General features: G+C 41.8%; 1 protein-coding gene across 1 annotated transcript in view; it reads right to left on the minus strand.

Annotated features, from left to right (window-relative positions):
* The window catches only part of Ryr2 (ryanodine receptor 2), a 387,717-nt gene extending 374,890 nt beyond the window's left edge, over positions 1-12,827 (minus strand). The window contains exons 1-2 of the mRNA XM_038334286.1: positions 12,765-12,827; positions 10,310-10,429 (exon numbers count right to left, since the gene is read on the minus strand). Coding sequence (XP_038190214.1) covers positions 10,310-10,429; positions 12,765-12,827 — 183 coding nt within the window. The remainder of the gene's footprint in view (positions 1-10,309; positions 10,430-12,764) is intronic.
* Between the last annotated feature and the right edge of the window lie 6,359 nt (positions 12,828-19,186).

The raw sequence follows: 19,186 nt of genomic DNA on the forward strand, positions 1-19,186 counted from the left end.
GCTCACTGGACAGTCAGTCCAGGCCATCAGTGAGCTCATGGTTCCGTGAGACCCTACACACACACACACACACACACACACACACACACACACACACACGAAGTTGGAGAGCCACAGGAGAAAACTGACCTTGACCTCTGACCTCCACCTGCATGTGCACACACGTCTTGCACATCCCTATACACATGTAGAAGCCAAACACATACACAGGCGAAATGTCTGAAAATTCACATTTCAGTGCCCATTCATACAATTTTTAGGCTCACAGCCAGGCTCATCTGTTTGCATACTGTCTACAGCTGCTTTGGGGCTAAATGTCAGAGTTGAGAAGAAAACATGAACCCAAGATAACTAAAATATTTTCTCTCTGGCTCTTCCCAGAAAAGCTGTCAAGCCAGCTCTGTTGGCTGCTATGTATCTACCACAGCTAAGCCACACTCTCATCTAGAAAGGAAGGACAACAAAGGTCCCCAGCACAGCAGTACTCTTCTTCAAATTCAGGGCTTAGTATCAAAGACTGGCAGCTTCAGGATGTGGAGATAATGGCATCAGTAGTTTAGAGCTTCCCAAGACTGAGGTCCTGAGTTCAGATCCCCATACCCCATGTGAATTCTGGGTAGGTGTGGCATCCTGGCTATAATCCAGACTTGGAAACCAAAGATAGGAAATACCCAGAGCACACTGTTTTATGGAGACTGTGTTAGAAAACATACATTCAAAAAGCATGCATACATACGCATGCATGAAACACACATGAGAAATGGAAAAAGGGGTGGGACTAGAAGTTTCTCTTTTCCCTACAAATATCTGTTCTCTGGTTTGGAGAAAGATTAATTATTATCAAATACCCAGCCCCACCCGAGATTCTAGAAGGCTATTCATTCCCAAAGGCCATTAGCACCTATTGGGCAGAACCAAAGCTTAACAAATCCTAACTTTCTTGACCTCCAAAGCCCATACCATCAGTCAGAGACAGAACTGGTGGGTGAGGTGGCAGAAATGCAACCCCACTGCTCACTTCACTTGCCAGCATGGCACCTGGGTATGCAGCAGACAGAACGGGTGGGTTAGAGCATCTGCCAGTCTTCTTCCAGAGCTTGGAGGAACTCCACCAGCAAGAGGAAACCCCAGGAGGTATCTGCTCCAGGCAGTCCCATCTGCTCCATGCTTAGCTGAGATCTCCAGCAGATGATGGGCAAAAGTTGTTTCTTTTAAAGTTTTCATTTCATTTCATTTTCTAGACCTACAAGGAACTAGAGGAGCCATTTCTTCACCACGACAACGATTCGTTAAAACCTATGAAATTTCCTCAGAATTAATCTCAGCTTATAAGGTAATATATTGATGTTGTATTTATGATCTAGAACTGCATAAAATGTTTCTGAGATAGAGAATTTTAATTATGCTATCTTATTCTACAATTATGTCCTTTTGTAGCTGTTCTTTCCTAACTGGGTAGCAGCATGAATGAGTGTTTAAATTCTAGCAGGAATTATTCACCTATAACTTGTAGAAACACACAGCTCTATTCTACCCAATGTAATAATCTGTTCCCCCAATCAAATGTTACAAGTCTTCTGTTCCATCAAAACGCGATTTAAGCATAAAATCACTTACTCTAAATTGTCTTGGGTGTGTGCAACACACGTGTGTGTGTGTGTGTGTGTGTGTGTGTGTGTGTGATCAGAAGACAACATTGGACTGTCATTCCTCAGAAGCTAGCCACCTGACTTTTTGAAACAGGCATTCTCCCTCTCTCTTTCTCTCTGGCCTAGAATTCAACAAGTAGGCTAGGTTAGTCAGTCAGCAGACTTCAGAGCTTGGCCTATCTCTGCCACCTCAGCAGTAGAACTGCTAAGCACATGCCACCGTGGCCAGCTTTCTCCATGGGTTTGGGAATCAAGCTCACAAGTCAAGCACTTTACCTACCGTGCCATCATCCCCGCCCTCGTGGAGCTACTATTTTCTGACACACACACACATACACACACTGGCTACATTTACTCCTCCTAAAATACATGTAAATAGTGATATATAAGGAAACACAAGGATACTGGAAAGAAAAAGTGATTGTTGAAAAAAGTCACACTCTTCCCCAACATGCTGGTCTTTCTTTTGTGTCCCTTCTACACAAACAAAATTCCCTAAAAGCAAAAATGAATAAGCAGAGCTACAATAACACTTGTTTTTGTTTTCCTATAGCATGTTTTATTATTTCAATTAGATGTTAGTGGAAACATGCTGTGAGAGAGGCCTCTGAAGTTTAAGAAGTCTCATGAACCTGGTTTGTAAAGCCAACCTTTCTTACATCATCTAGCATTTATCTCATACTGACATTTTTATTATTCAAATTTCCCCACTTGAAAAAGAAGAGCAGTTCATCTGGACTAGCACAACTGTCATGCATCATTGATGCCCCATGCATTATTGATGGGGTGAATAATATCCTGAAATGAGAAGTCGCCAGAGATAAAGTTCTGCTTTTTCATATCCCATTATAAGAAGAAATACTTATAATTAAAGGGATGCCAGAGAAACTATGAGAAATGGAGAGCTTTCTTCCTTTTTAAATTTATGTGTATGGGTGTTTTGCCTACTATATACGTATGTGTAACACATGTGTACAGTGTCTGCAGAGACCAAAACAGGAAGTCAGAGCTCAAGGAACTGAAGTTCCAGATGGTTGTAAGCCACCACATAGGTGCTGGAAATCAAACCCAAGTCCCCTTCAAGAGCCACAAGTGTTCTTTATCATTGAACCACCTCTCCAGAACCCTGAGAAGAGCTAACTGCCAACTCTTAAAAGACTGATAAGAAAATTATCAGTGATGTTTATGCATGCTGTGGACAAGGGCCAGTCTAAGCAACACAGAGTCTGTGACATCTTTAGATGCAAGCAATTTATAAGACCCCCTGGGTATTTGATCAAACTCTGTGAAAGGCACCTTTTGATTGGTTTAATAGAGATGAATGGCCAGTAGCTAGGCAGGAAAAGATAGGCGGGACTTCTGGGCAGAGATAGGAACTCTGGGAAGAAAAGAGGTGGGATTTATCAGCCAGAAACTGAGCAGGTGGGATGTACTATACTGAGCAGAGGTAATGAGACACGTGGCAGAACAAAGATTAATATAAACAGGTTAGCTTAAGCTATAAGAACTAGCTGGGAATAAGCCTAAGATAAGGCCAAGTTTTCATAATTAATAAGAAGTCCCTGTGTCACTATTTGGGAGAGGGCAGTCCAAAGAAAGACCAGCTACAACCATACCATCCCTGCTCAAAAACATCAGGTAGATACTTCATCACAATAAGACCATTAAAAAAGAGCAAGTCTTTGTTAAAGTGGTTTCTTAAGAATGGATTACTCCCTAAACTATAGATTAGTTACTGTAATGATTGTTCTGTCTCTTTAAGAGACAAGCCATGCCCATTCCCTCCCCCATCTGCTGAGACAGGCTGATCTTCAGCTTCCAGCCTGAGCTCTCTCTCTTTTCCATCTCCCTCTCGGAGAGGCAGCTTCCATCTCTCCCTTCTCTCTCTCCTCCCTCCCTCCCTCCCCCCCTCCCTCCCTCCCTCTCCCTCTCCCTCTCCCTCTCCCTCTCCCTCTCCCTCTCCCTCTCTCTCTCTCTCTCTCTCTCTCTCTCTCTCTCCTTCCCTCTCTGTCTCCTTCTCTGCTCTTCTCCCCTTCTACCTTCCCTTCCATAACTACTGAATAAATATCCAACCTCATTCTGCATGGCTTGCCGATCTGTCTGTCTCTCACCTGCTGCTGCCACGTGGCTTGCCACCCAGGGCCAGCCACTTTTGAAGAACTGCAGCATGGTCTCATGCGTAGTCCCTGCCTAGGACTGGCTGCTCTCGGGACCCCCTGCCCACTGCCTGCTGCCGCCAGGGATCCTGCAGCATTTTTAATTTTTCCGTTACATTGGTATATAACAGTGTTTTTCAGACTGTGCTTCTGGGGAGTCCTGGGGTTCCATCAGATCTAATGTGTTTGAAGTAATATTATTCCCTATTGTTGTGGTCTTTCCTACTATTTTAAATTTGTATATAATCAAACTCATGCTTAAAACTTAACCCTTTTAAAAAATATCTTCTAAAACCTGGATTGCTTTGATACATTAGATACGTCATTATGATTTTTTAAATTTTTTATTACATTTATTTTTATGGGTGCATGTCTGACAAGTTTCTAGAGTCATTTCCCTCTTTCCACCATCTGGGTCCCAGGGACAGAACTCAGCTAGCTGGTCAGACTTAGTGGGTGGCAATCACTTTTGCCCACTGAGCCATCTTGCCAGTCTGACTTATGTCTTAAGTGCTTGCTGCCATGGGTTTAGATCCCTGACCAAGGTGAAGACAGCAGCACATGGCACCATATGAGAAGATCAATATTCACACTATAGGAGAAGATAAGTGTTCACCATGGCCTATCACTATGAACTGCCCCCTGTACAGAACTGAAGAGCCAAACAAAGAAAGCAGTCTCCAGTGAAAGTGTACAACCAAATGCTAATAGAAATCCTTCACAGAGAGGCTGGGGAGTTGGGCCATTTGAGTCCATTATGGTTATTCTGGTCTTCCTATGTAAAAGCACAATAGAGTATCTGTTTTTAGTTTTCTCATGGCTAAATATGCCTGGTTTCAACTACTAAACATGAGTCACGAGTAGTCTCTTCATGTAATTCAAGCCAACACCATCAGGCAATGCAAATTTACCAAAGACACATTAGGTGAACTGCTTGTTACTTAATGAAGTATCTTGCAGATCACAAAGTCGTGGTAAGTGACAAGAATAATGAAAAATGAGAACTGACCCATTTCCCAGACTGTGCCCCCCCATAAGAAACTCTGGTCAGAAGCGGGTTTTCTGTTATAACTGATTAGATCATCCGCAAAGCCAGGCAGGGCGGGCCACATCCAGGGATGAAGCCTATACTCTACACACGATGTGTCCTTTTTAAAACGTATGCCAGGGACTGAAGAGATGGCTTGGGCTGCAAAGTGCTTACCTTGCAAACTCGAGGACCTCAGGTCAATCCCTAGAATCCGAGCACAGAAAGCTGGGCATAGAAGTGCACCTTTGCTTGTACCTTTGAGGCAGGGTTTTCCTCTGCAGCCTCGGCTCTCCTTGAACACTCAGTGTAGCTAGGCTGACTGTGAACTCATTGCAATCCTGTCCCAGTATCCCAAGTACTAGGACTTCTAGTATGAAGCACTACACAGGGCCATTCTACCTGTATTTTTAAAATACAATAGGGCCCTACACATATTGTGTATATCTGTAGAACCAGCACTCAGGAGTGGCTGACACAGGAAGATCAGCAGCACGTGGTAGCTAGCCTGGGTTACAAATTATTCATCTCATGAATATTTTCAAATTCATTTGAATATGAATGGGTAAATGTCTTTTTATGATTTAATTTCCTCTGTTTTGGTTATTAACCCCTTCAACCCATATGAAACTTAACATGTGACTATGTGAGATCTTGTCCTTTTTTATTAGATTGATTACTGGTTTTTCTACTGATTTCCTTTCAAAGAAGTAGCTTTTGAAACTAACCAACCCCTCAGTTCGCCTTACTGCTCCATCTTGCTGCATTTCCATGGTGATTTTGTTGTTCTCGTCCTACTTTTCTACTTAGTTGTTCATTTTTTCACTTTGAAGAACATGTGAATTTAATGCTATAAATATTGTCTTCACTGCTTTACCACACCACACACATCCTAAGAATCCTGCTTTATCTTTCTATACATGAAACATAATCCCGTATTCCTTTCATTTTGCTTCTCCTTCAACCCAGGATTTATTTCCTAATGTATTTCTTAATTTTAAGGTATAGGGACCTTTTGTTCTGGGGGAGGGTGTGGTTGTGGACAAGGCTGCTCCTTCACATTGGCCAACTGTGCACTCCGATATATTCTTGTCACCAGATCGGGAAACAATACAAATGTCATCTTTCCTTTGCATCTTCCTGTTCGCTCACTGATGCCATGCGTAAGAATGTGGGTCCCTGAGCTCGCCTTCTATGTTATGTAGAGATATGGAGACAGTGTTTTATACCCTATGTAACTCCGTTTTATGACAAAAAATAAAGATTAAAAAAACTATGATTGCCTAATAACTTACAGCATAATATTTTTATGCATGTGTATATGCAAGAATGTGCTGGTGCACAGGAACGTGTGTGCATGTGGAGGCAGGAGATCACCCTCCAGTGATATTTCTAAGGAGCCATCTGCCTTGCTTTTTCTGACATAGAGTCTTTCACTTCTTGGAACTAGCTGGTGCTGCTAGGCTGGCCAGAAGTGATCCCCAGGTATCTGCCTGGCTCCATCTCTCCAGTCCTGAACTTTCAAGCAGTGACGACATGAACTCTGGAGATTTGAACTCCATGCTGGCATGGTAAGCTCTCTAAGCTCTCAACTAAGCCTCTCCCCAACTGAGGTCTCTAAAAGTTTCCTCAAGATTTATTCATGTGGCCAGCAGTTCAGTGGTGTATGTGCACATATGTGTAAGTGCCCGCAGAACCCAGAAGAGGGCACGCAGCCCTCTGGAGATGGAGTTACAGGCAGTTGTGAGCCGCCCAACAAAGGTACTGGTAACCAACTTCAGCTGTCTTCAGCAGCCGAAAGCACTCTTAACCCCAGAACCACCACTCAAGCCCCCAACTGAAATGTTAAAAATTGACTTCTGCCTCAGAGTTGCTGCCCAAAAATCAAAGCCGGACTTCCCACCTTGTATAAGGAAAGCACAGCAAACACCTGTTGTGTTGAATGAGGAATAACCAATCATGTCATCAGAGGTAAACATTCTGTTTTCTACAGGAAAATCTACGTTGATATTTCAAACCTTCCCTTCTAGGGGAAGATGAACCTGAATAAACATCTTAGGAGCATAATGCATAGTCTCCTCCAGGAAGGCAGTCTTGCCTTTGATGGAAAGATGCTAAGGCTTGAGCTATTTCTGGGACTGCTTCCAGGCCTTCATATATAATTTATATAGTCTGACTGGTTATTGCCGACAATCACTCTAAGCTCCTTATTCCATGATAAACGCAGGGAGATACCAATTGGAGAAAGGGAAACTACATCCCATCTTTCTACCAATGAGAGTCAAATCCAAGAACATCCAGGTGAAATACGGGACTATAGTTGTGTTTGCACACTGCAATCATGAACGAAGGCCTGGAGATCTGTCTCTCTGTCATTACTTGTTAAATTTTTCCAGTTCAGGCCACAGAGCTTGTAACCAAAAGACAAGAAAGGAGTTAAATCTGGTCCCCAGAGGTCCAGGGCTTAATACATAGAGGCAAGAGAAACATCAGCATAAACTCTGCAATGCCCTATAAAGACTGCAGGACACAGACCAAATGGCACATCCCAGAAATACAGGCTCAAAGTGGGGACCACAATGGTATTTGGGGAAAGGTAACCTGGAAGAGAGGCTGCTTTATGTGGGTGTTAATGGACAAGCCCCTTTTCCCTATCAGACAGAAGCAGCAATCAGCTTCTGTCTCAAAGTTGCTAAGTCCTGAAAACCGAAGCCCAGAGCCCCAGCTCTACATGAAAAAGGCAAAGAGAAAAAGCTGCGGGAGAAAAGAACAAGGGAGCATCTGTGTATCCAAAAGAAGCCAGGCAAACACAGGAGCCAGGCTAACATGGCCCAGAGATCCAGCTACCTAAAGGGTGGAGAGGAAGGATCTTACATTGTAACAAAATAAGAAGACAACTCAATGCTCTGCCCAGCATCGGTTTTGACTTTTTTTTTTTTTTCACCAGCCAGCCATTTATTGTAGGGCCATACACATGTTCTTCTGAAGAACACACTGTCATTGACTTGATGGTCATAAATACACGATAATTTCTTTTACTGGCATATTTTTGCTCAGTTTGGTAAGGGAAAATAAAGATTATTATTAAAAAATTATGAATTGTGTGCAAAAGTCCTAATTTAACAACTAAAAAAAATGGCAGGATTAACGATTGCTAGTCCTAATATGTCAACCAACATCGAGCATTTCAGATAAAAGAAACAACCCGCCCAGGTCCAAGAAAGCAGATGCTAGCAGGGAGAAGTGAAGCCAGCTGCTACAGAAGTGCAGTCAACGAGCAATTACAAAAGGTAGGAAAACTGCTGCCGCCCAACGCCATGGGGCCATTAGGAGTGGTTTCCTAAACGAGGAGTCAGGATGGCGTGACCAACACTACACTCTATAAACAAGCCAATGGAACTTTTCATACTACAGTCTTTCATAAGAGAAGGAACATAAGACACTGTGAATGTAAAGGTTTATATATTTGGCTCATTGGATCATCTATAGCGAATGCAGAGTCAAGTTTCCCTGCTAAGAACTGAACCATTCAGATGAAGATCTAGGCCTATGTGAATGCTTGATTGTCACTTGATAGACCCATTGTTGAACTAGGAATATGTATTACCAGATGGGAGGGAAAAAGACAACTCTGGGTGTCATTCCTTGGGTACTGTCCACATATTTTTAAGTTTTAAGACAGGGTCTCTCATTGGCCTTAAGCAATTTAAGGAAACTATGCTGACAGGCCAGTGAGTCCCAAGGAGCTACCTACCACTACCTCTCCAATGTCCAGATTGCAGGTATGCATCACCATGCCAAAGTTGTTTATGTGGATTCTGGGGATGAAACTTGGATCCATGTGTGCACAAGCATTTTACCAATGGAGTCATCTCCCTAACCCATAATATTATCTAGTATCAGAAACCAACTCCCTTAACAAAGAATCAAAACAATATCATCTAATACAATGTTCAATATAATGAGGATAATCAAATGTCAGGTTACAAGACTGTAGAAATGGCTCAGAGGTTATTACTCTTTCAGAGGACCTGTGTTTAGTGCCCAGCATCCATATGGCAGCTGACAACTGCCTGTAATTCAGTCCCAGGGTATCTGATGCTGTGTTCTGACCTCCATGGAAAGTTCAAGGTGAGCCTGAGCTATGTGAGACCTTTTTGCAAAAAAAAATCTAAGGAAGAGTATACTATCCTTAACATATACTTAACTACATTAGTCCTTGTCTTAAAAAAAATCAAAACAGGTGCATAATATATCTAACATTGATAGTTATAAAGAATGTCACGTGGCATAAATAACTATAATAAATATGTCATATATACTCATTGTTAGTTTGCAACTAAAAGATGCTGCAGTATGAAGAACTGATCAAATATTTGAAGCCAAAAGTTTTGGTATAAGTGTGCACAGCCCTTGCCAACAGTGTTGTTGAAGTCATGTTGAATATTTCAAGTCTAGGAATTGATGTCTATTTCCAGTTCTTTAGTTGTGTAATGAATATGATCTCAATACATATTTTCTCTTATGGTGGAATTGAAATGAGATTGTGCACACCAAGAACACTTTAAACCCAAAAGTACTACACAAAAGATCACTGCACGGACTGTTTCTCATTCATTTTATGACTCCCAGAAATATCTTCTTTCTCCAATTCTTCACCAACTGACCTATCAACAGGCTCAGGGTGTTCCTGGAGCATAATATAAATCCAATCACAATCACCAAGTAAGAGGAAGAATCAGCTGCCAATCAGACAAATCAAGCACCTTCCTGCTCCTTCCCAGTTTCCTCTCTCACTCTCCACAGTCCCAAATCCCTGTAAAAGCCATGAGATTCTTTACAGCACTTCAAACAAATGGAATTACTGCCCAGCTCCAGTGTCCCACCCCATAGGCTCCCTTTGCCTTACAAAGAAACCTGGACTCCTTCCCATCCCAGGCTCTAAGTCATCCTTATAGACTTCCTCTACTAGAACTGGTCCCCTTGTGCTAGTCCAGCAGTCCTCATTCCTGCCCAGGAGATGTTGCAGGATTTTGTTCCTCTTGGTGGAAATTTCAAGAACTTAGTCACTTCAGTCTGGCCTATTCTACTATTACTCTCTCAAAAAAGCCTTCCTGAAGCGGAGCTCTGTAAAGAACACCTCCCCTGAACAAGGCCTCCCTGGATCTATGTCTTCCTGGTTACTCCGCTTTCCTCACAGGCCTTTCCCCCTTCAGTAATCACATCATTTATGGACACATTTGCTTCTCTGCTCCCAAATCACCACCATGAATCAAGGCCATTTCTACACTTGTGAACAGTGCACCCCAATTCTCTGTGACCCATAAGGACTCAGCTTTCCGATGAAGACGTGAAAACATTTCCTACCCCGTTTAGTTTACAAGTTGTCTCTTCCATAGAAAACAATGCAGGCACAAACTATGAATGAAATGCAAATCCTCCAAACACTGCATCAGTCTTGAGAGCTCTCAACCCACCTTGGAATTGGATGTAGACTCCAAAAAACAAAGTCTGTTGCCAAACCCTTCTGCCGCCAAGCATAGCTTCTGCTGCTCCTTGTGGACGGTCGCAGTGCACTGCAGAACCACCTCATCATCCTGCAGAAAGAAACAGAAAGAAAAGTGAGCTTCCACAAGGCTGGGCTAAGTAAGATCTAGAAAAAAACGGGATTTTATTACCTATCAATAATCTGAGATGTATAGATAGCTTAGCAGTTAAAAGCACTTGCTGCTCTTGCAAAAGACCCATGTTTCATTCCCAGTACCCACATGGTGACACATAACCACCAGAAAAGGCTATACAGTGTCAGTCCCTTGGGTGTTTTTTAATCTGCAAGAAGGAAGCTGGATGCTGGAGAGAGGGAAGAGCCAGGGCCACTGATGGTCATCAATTTTCTCATTGCTATCACCAAAGGCAAACATTTATAAATGAAGGCAGGATTTTTCTATTCCACACTCACACAGTTTCAATCACCAGAAGTGCCAAAAAAAAAAAAAAAACCACTTGTTTCTGAGGATATCGAACATCTTCAAGAACGAAACAGGTTCTATAGGCTGGCATGCATGTCAGTCTAAAACTAACTCAGGGAAATATGCCAATAACTCAACTGGGTTCCAGTTGATGGTAAGTCGCTCTAGTTTTACCACACAGTGGCAGATCCTATCTGAGAAGATCCTGGGCTGCTTAAAAATGCAGCGAGACCATTTGTTAGTTTAATACTTGGAAATACAACAAGGGATTCAAACAAATTACTAAAGCAGGATTACGGACAAATGTGCTCATGGGAAAATGTGATTGACAGGATGACTTGACACAGAGACTGTGACTTATCCAAGAAGAGGCATAGAGTTCCTAAGTAAGGTCAGACTAGGCTACATAGCAAGATCATGACCAGCCCATTATGCCCTGCAAAAAAAAAAATGGACAGAATCTGCCATCCTGGCTCTGCCTTGCACTAGGTCATGTGATCTCAAAATCTCTGAAATGATGATGCAAGACAAAGGGCTACCCCAGTGACTCCAGGAGGGAACAGACTGGGAGTAAGGGGAGATAAAGTTATTTTGTAACAAAATATTGTCCCCTTTAACAAGTTCTATTATTTATGGCAAATGTAAAAAAAAAAAAAACTACCAATTGTAGTGGGGAGACAGAGATCTGATCAGGGTGTCTTCCTTAATCCCTCTTCACTTCTTTTTTTTGAGACAGGGTCTCTCTCTGAGTCTGTAACTCACTGACTTAAAAGGCTGAGCAATGAATCCCAGGTATCCTCCTGTGTCCACCTCTCCAGGACTGGTAGCAGAGGCATATTCTGCTATGCCTGATTGTTTCATGTTGTTCTCACACGGACTGTGAGAGTGCAAAGACAGAGAGTGCCTGCAGGGCACGTACTGACTCATCTCAGTTCCACCACTTGTAGGTTGACATGCCAACCACAAACTCACAGGAGGATACACAACAGAGGAAAGAATCCAAGCACCCACTGATCCTCTCATGCATCTTCCCGTAAGAGGGCCGCCCCGCGCCCTGTATCAACGATTGCACCTGTACTGCATTCCACTGCAGAACGGAAGGGAAAAGATGAGTGAGCGGGATGAATCTCCAGAAACAGCAAGTCAGCTGCTTTGGTTAACTCAAGCAAATGCTGTGTGCACCTGAGGAAAAAACCCACAGTTCTGCTTTGCACTTTAAACCTTTCTGGTGTCTGTCATTTGCTCGCATGTCCTACATGGCAGCAGCACCATGGCGCAGAGAGCAGATAGTGCCTGCCACGGGCTGAGGCCGGCTGTTAACTTCCACCCTCCAAGTCCACTGCTGCTTGCTCATTAATTTGAGTGAACATTCATTTTACTTGAAAAGCCATTTGCTGGGGGGCAAAAAATAGCCTGATTTCCCTATAAGTAAAAGCAAATGCAAAATTCATGCGCTGCATGGCAAACTAAAAGATCATGAAGTGCTTTACATAATCTACGACAAGATCAAAGCTATATATGGTGGTTTCCAAACATGCAGTATAATGAGAAAGCTGGAAATGGTACTGATGTGCTCGCAAGCCTAGCAAATCCCAGAGGCCTCTTACTATTTTGTATTACATGTCCAATGGACCCAGCTCTATTATGTAAACAACACTCTAAGGCAAAAGAACCTTTGGGGAAAGCTGGAGACTGCTCGATGTTGTTTAGTAAGGAACTATTCATGAATTAAAGACATGGAAGTGAACAGAGGTGAAGACAGTAAGAGCTGAAGGTAGGTAGGGGACTCACGAGAACAACAGCCCTACTAAATAACTCTGAAAACAGGGAAAGCATCACATAGTTCCCAAAGGCACACAGCATGTCTGCCCCTCACTATTCCCATGTGATACAAAGACTAGTCACACACACAGGAGGAGAAAATTAGGTACAATGTAACTTTTTCCTCACTAAGACTTGTTACACATGTTTTCAGGAACTGAATCATTAAATCTAATGTACCTGAATCTGAAAGCCATATCCACATTGTTTCTACCATAAACTGAATTTTTAACCATACTTGTGACCAGCATGATTGTTTCCCATATCCTGACATGCATTCTGACGCCAGAGGATCTTGCTAAAATGTACACTCCTGTTCTATAGGCTTTGGGTGGTACTAAGAGTGCATTTCTAATAAACACCAATGTTTAAGGCCGTTCTCTGAGTATCCAGGATCCATAATAGGTCTCACAAAGGATATGGATCCTAGAAGACATGGGTGGTCTTCCCTAAGTGTTTAAGAGGCCACCAATAAAAGCATTGGGATATTAAAATGAATCTATATGCTAGAGATGTAGCTCAGTAAGCAGTAAATCTGCCTAGCATGCATCAGGCCATGTGTCAATCCCTGGCACTTCATAAACTCTAAGTGGTGACACACAATTATAATCTCAGCCCTGGGGAGATGCAGGAAGAAGGGCCAGAAATTGGTTAAAGGCTACCCTAGACTATAGAACAGGTTAAGGTTAATCTGGGACATCTCAAATCCTGTCTCAAAACTAACTGAATAAATAAGTAAATAATGATGGGAGAAGAAGTCTGTCAGTCAGGCTATGTATACTGGGGGAAAAAAACAGAAATGTAGAAATCATTTGGAATGTCCAGCAACATGGCATGAACATTAATTATGCAAGAGAACAAATGAAGCTAAACAATTTACTCAAGAACACTATCGATGCCCCTCCACCGAAGAATGGGTAAGGAAAATGTGGTACATTTACACCATGGAGTACTATACAGCAGAAAAAAAATAATGACATCTTAAAATTTGCAGACAAATGGATGGAGTTAGAAAACATTATATTGAGTGAGGTAACCCAGACCCAGAAAGACAATTATCATATGCACTCACTCATAAGTAGCTTTTAGACATAAAGCAAAGAAAACCAGCCTACAATTCACAATCCCAGAGAACCTATACAACAATGAGGACCCTAAGAGAGACATACATGGATCTAATCTACATAGGAAGTAGAAAAAGACAAGATCTCCTAAGTAAATTGAGAGCATAGGGACCATGGGAGAGGGTTGAAGGGGAGGGGAGAGAAAGTGAGGGAGCAGAGAAAAATGTAGAGCTCAATAAAATCAATTAAAAAATAAATGAAAAAGAAAGAACACTATTGAACCTATACAACTGACATTCACACATAATTTTGCTTCCATGTTGCACCTTAAACTTGGGTGACACTGCAACCCAGGAACCACATAACACTATGTTCAGAAAAGCTCAACTACATTATCAAGGAAACAGGATATAGCCAGGACTGCCAATCATGACTTGGCTTGAAATGACAGAGCCTAACCTGACATACCCACAAAGCTTTTTCTAGTATACATGAGAACAATCTCTATTTTACAGCCCCGAAAGTGACGGGTTCCCATTTTTTACAGAAAGTAATATATGCCAAACACTTGATGGACCAAACAGCAGAATGCAAGCCACCTGCCAACTCCCTTTTATTAGCCCATCACTCATCCCCATGAAGACACTTTCTCCTGTGATAGAAGAGCCTGCAGGCTTTCCAGGAAGAGCTAGTAGAGACGACTTGCAGTTTTCTGCTGATTGAAACCGTGTGCAGCAACTTTGGCTTTGCTTAGCATGTGTTTGATATGTGCATGATGATCTAGCTTGAATATTCATGCATATAAAACCTATTTTCTATCCCCAAAGCTGAAGATTAATATTGCCTAACACTAAAGAGGTCCAGAATACTAACAATGGAAGTATGTCACCTGGGTCGTAAGGCTTCTTTCAAATGAGCTCTTGAGGCTTAAGTCTGAAATTCACAGCTCTTGCTTCTGAACCTGGTCATGGGCATCAGTTGTTGTGTGTCTAAGGCAGGCAAGCAATGGCCGGAGTGCCTCCTACCTTAGCACATAAAGCTAAAAGCACCTTATAATTTACACCAACTACGCTATTTTAAAAGCATTAGTTTTTAAATTTGGTAATTTTATACTTTTGTACAATATACTGGGGTCATATTGTACATTACATTCCCTGTGCACCTACTGGCATCCTTCTGTTTAGCTAACCTCCTTCCACATTTCTCTCCCGTCCCCACCCCATGTCTACTGCCCTAAGGCCTTGCTAGAGCAACACACATATACTCGGTTCACAATAAATCATATTCCAGAACCAAATCACCACAAAATAGATTCAATGCAAGTTGTTATTTCACTGGTTTTTAATTTCAAAATCTAGCTGTTAATGAAGCACAAATGAGTAGCATCATAAAATGCTCTTGCTGCTCCCACAAAGACTTGAATCTATCATTTTCTATTTTGTAAAATAAACTTCAAACAATAAATTTACTTGTTTTAGAAAAACGTCATGGAAAAAAATAAAAAAAAAGAAAAAAAAAGAAAAGAAAAAAAAGAAAAACGTCATGAAGCTAGGTGTGTTGGCACAAGGCCTTCAGAAACTGGTAAGTAAAGACAGGAGATGCATGAATTTGAGGTCAGCTTGGCTGGGGATATAGCTCAATTGGTAGACTGTCTTTTTATTTTTAAAATAAAAACATACTTTATTTTATGTGTGGTATACAATTTACATATAAATAACATTGTCATAGAATGTTTTGATACAGTTTTAAACATAAGAAATTGGAAATTTAGTGGGGCAGTGATGGCCATATGCCTTTGATCCCAGCTCTAGGGACACAGAGGCAGGTAGATTTCTGTGAGTTCAAAGTCAGCCTGATCTACAGAGCTGTCAAGGCTACACAAAAAAAGAACCCTGTTTCAGAAAGAGAGAGAGAGAGAGAGAGGGAGGGAGGGAGGGAGGGAGGGAGGGAGGGAGGGAGGGGGAGAGGGAGAGAGAGAGGAGGGAAGGAGGGGAAGGCATGGAGAGAGGGAGAAAGAGGAAGGAAGGAAGGAAGGAAGGAAGGAAGGAAGGAAGGAAGGAAGGAAGGAAGGAAGGAAGGAAGGAAATTTTAGATTACTAAAGCCCTCTTCACGGAAGAAATATATTTAAAAAATCACTTTTTCTAAGTAGGTCAACGTGACAAATGTATCCATTGACTAGCAATGTCTAATTGCTATTATAATAATGATCTATGTAGTTAAGAAGAAAGCCCACTCTCTAAGGAACAATACGTGTTGTTTTGGAACATAAAATGGTTCTAGCTGCTTAAGTACACAGAACGTTGAATTCATATGTCTTGGTAGAGTGCTTGCCTAGCATGCTTGAAGATTCAATCCCCAGTACTAAACTGGCATGGTGCTGGACATCTGTGCAGGCATGGTGCAGGACTTGGGGGAGGTGGGAGGATCAGGGGTTCAAAGTCATCCTCAACATATTGAGTTTGAGGTAAGTCTGACTTACATAAGACCCTCTCCAAAAAAAAAAAAAAAGGAAGGCAAGAACCATTGAGTTGAACATGGCTGCAGAGCTGGCTTTAAAGAAGACCCTTGAATGGCTTCCCAGTTCTGAAAGAATAAAGGCCCAATATCCATCAGCTATTAAGACGTTTGTCCCATGGTGTGTAGCCAAGGAACATCTCCAACCAACCTCCTGTCTTCTGATGCTCCCATAAGCCTTTTCAAAATGCTAAGTCCCAGTTAAGAGCTGCCCAGCCTTCAAGTTTAAATTCAAGCATTGGTTAATGACACAAGCCTCTCCTGCTCCACCAGGCTGTTCTTGTGCTTTATCCCTGTCACTGAATTTTTCCCTTTAGATTTCTGGTCATTATGTATTCATCTCTGTAGCTATTAATGTCCAGTTATTAAATTGAGACTATTGTTACTTAGAAACACATCCCCCAAACCATAATTCAGGAATGAGGGAGCCAGTAATCATGAATCCCAATGAACACATTTATAAGAATGTCAAATGAAGGAATAAAACAAAAAGCCAAAATTTCTAATAGGTGAGTACCACCCTTTCACTCAACTCATGGAAGATACTACAGTTCCAGAGCCAAGCTCAGCATGAAGGCTTCCTCAGTGCTGAAGGAATCCTGGTTTCCCACAAACACCATGACAAGGTAGTAATGCAGGTTGGCACAGCCTGGCAAAGAAAGGGGATAAGACATTGAGGAATACTATAGGGGCTTCATACAGAGGTAAAATACACACTGGCTGATCCCAGAACAAACACATGAGGATATCTTTGAAGAGTCAGGGAATGTTAACAGTCCTAGAGAATAGAATTACAGGTAGTCAGAAAAGAGGTAAAGGGGCAACCCCAAAGCTAAGCTTGGAACCAGAGAATCTAGAAACCAATACACATGGGGAGGTGATGATGAGGGGGGAGAGATGAGGAAGAGACTGGAATGTTGAGTTCTACAGGATGTGTGTAAAATAAAACAAAGGACCCTTACCATGTAATCCAGATTACTTTCAATTCACAATATTCTCATCTCTTCTTCCCAAGTGCTGGGATTATAGGTGTAAGTCACCATGCTCATCTGGGTTTGACAATTTTGACCAAATATATTTTGAATGTGGCTCTCACATCTGTGGAAGGAAGGAGCCACTTCCTTCTACAGTCAGCCAGCCTATCACAGTAACCCCTAGCACCTGGAATCCTTCTTCCTTTATAGAGACTCCTGTTTTGTGCAAGCAAGCACAAAACAAAGAAGACTCAGTTTTTTCAATACTGATATTGTAAAGCTTGTGAAGAATTCAAACGTTCATCTGCATATTTTATTCATCTTTCCTCACACTTCCATATTCATTTCCCAACTCTTATTGAATAACCAGAAGTATAATTCATAAATCATGAGTGATAAGCTCGTTGTGGATAGAAAACAGTTCTTTCCAGTTCCTCAGGCCATATTCTGCCTGTTGGCGTGTGTCATGGTATAAACAGCTGTATGAGGAGAGAAACAAGACCTGCCTTGCTTTGGGTCTGTCCCAAGGTCAAATTCTGTGATCAGCGAATATAATGTAGGCTAGATGAACAGCTGTGGGTCCTATACCACCTCCAATTGTTCACAGATGCATGCTGCCATGCCAACAAATGGAGTCATCAATTAATACGGCCAAGGTGAGAGTCTACATAATATCCAATTGAACTGAATATTGGATGACCCTAGTAAGTGATTTCATGATTTAGGGGAAGTCAGGAAATAGGAAAAACTGGAGGAAAATTATAGAACCTGTATATTAGCACTACAGCAAATCATACTGTAACATAAATACAATAAAACTTTGATTACAATTATCTTCTCATATACAATATACACAAGTCAATTATAGATTACCCTTAGACATATTTATTCTATTTTTACTGGGGTCGGAGGTTGTGTGTACATGAATGCAGTGCCTGTGGAGGCAAAGAGGAAGGTGACTGATCTGGGAGAGGTAGAATTGTGGATGGTTGTGAGACACCTGACATGGGTGTTTGGAACTGAGCTCAGGTCCTCTGCTAGAGCAGTAAATAGTCTTAACCTCTGAACCACCTCTCTATCCCATGTGGTGTACACTTTTTTAAAAGTATTTATACTCCAAAGCTACAGAGAAACCCTGTCTCGAAAAACCAAAAAAAAAGTATTTATATTATTATATTTGTATAATTGTTTTGCCTGCATGTGTGTATACGCATTATGTGAATGCCTAGTACCCATAGAGGCTGGAAGAGATAGCCAGATGCACTGGAACTGAAATGATAGATGGTTGTGAGCCACCGTGTGGATGCTGGGAACTGAACTCAAGGACTTTTACAAGAGGATCAAGTGGTCTTAGCTACAAGCCATCTCTCCAGTCCCTATAGTGCAATTATACAAGCTCAATAGATATCCTTAACAGCTCTGGATGGCTCAAAGTCATCCACCATGGCAAGTACTTTACATAAACTCACTATGCTTGTCTTGGTTTAATCAGGTTTAAGCTTTTGATTATTACTCTGCGTTGCTTCATGAAGATTTCTTCAGAGTCAGTCTCACCTCAAAACCTTACCCTGTGGCCAATGAGATGGCTCAGTTGCTAAGTGTTTCCTATGAAAACATGAAGACACAAGTTCAAATCTCTACAACCCTCATAACAAGTTAGACTCAGCTGCATGCACCTATTTTCCTAGCACTGGGGTGTAGATTGAGGGGGCTGCATGTAAGTGGGTCCCTAGAGCTTGATGGTCAGCTGCTCTTGCCAAATCAGTGAGTTCCAGGTTATGTAGCATACCCTGTCTCAAAAAGTAAAGAACAGACTGATGTCCCAATGTCAACCTCTGACCTCCACAGGTATGTATACAGGTAGGTGTACACATCACACCACACATATATAGACAGACACAAAGAATATAAGCATAAGAGACAAGTATTAGTGCACAAATATATGTGTGCTCACACTATGTGTCTTATCGTGTGGTCATCTGTCCAGGGAACAAAAAGAAACTAGATGGAT

Source organism: Arvicola amphibius, chromosome 6 (genome assembly GCF_903992535.2).
Source record: "Arvicola amphibius chromosome 6, mArvAmp1.2, whole genome shotgun sequence".
NCBI classification, from domain to species: domain Eukaryota; kingdom Metazoa; phylum Chordata; class Mammalia; order Rodentia; family Cricetidae; genus Arvicola; species Arvicola amphibius.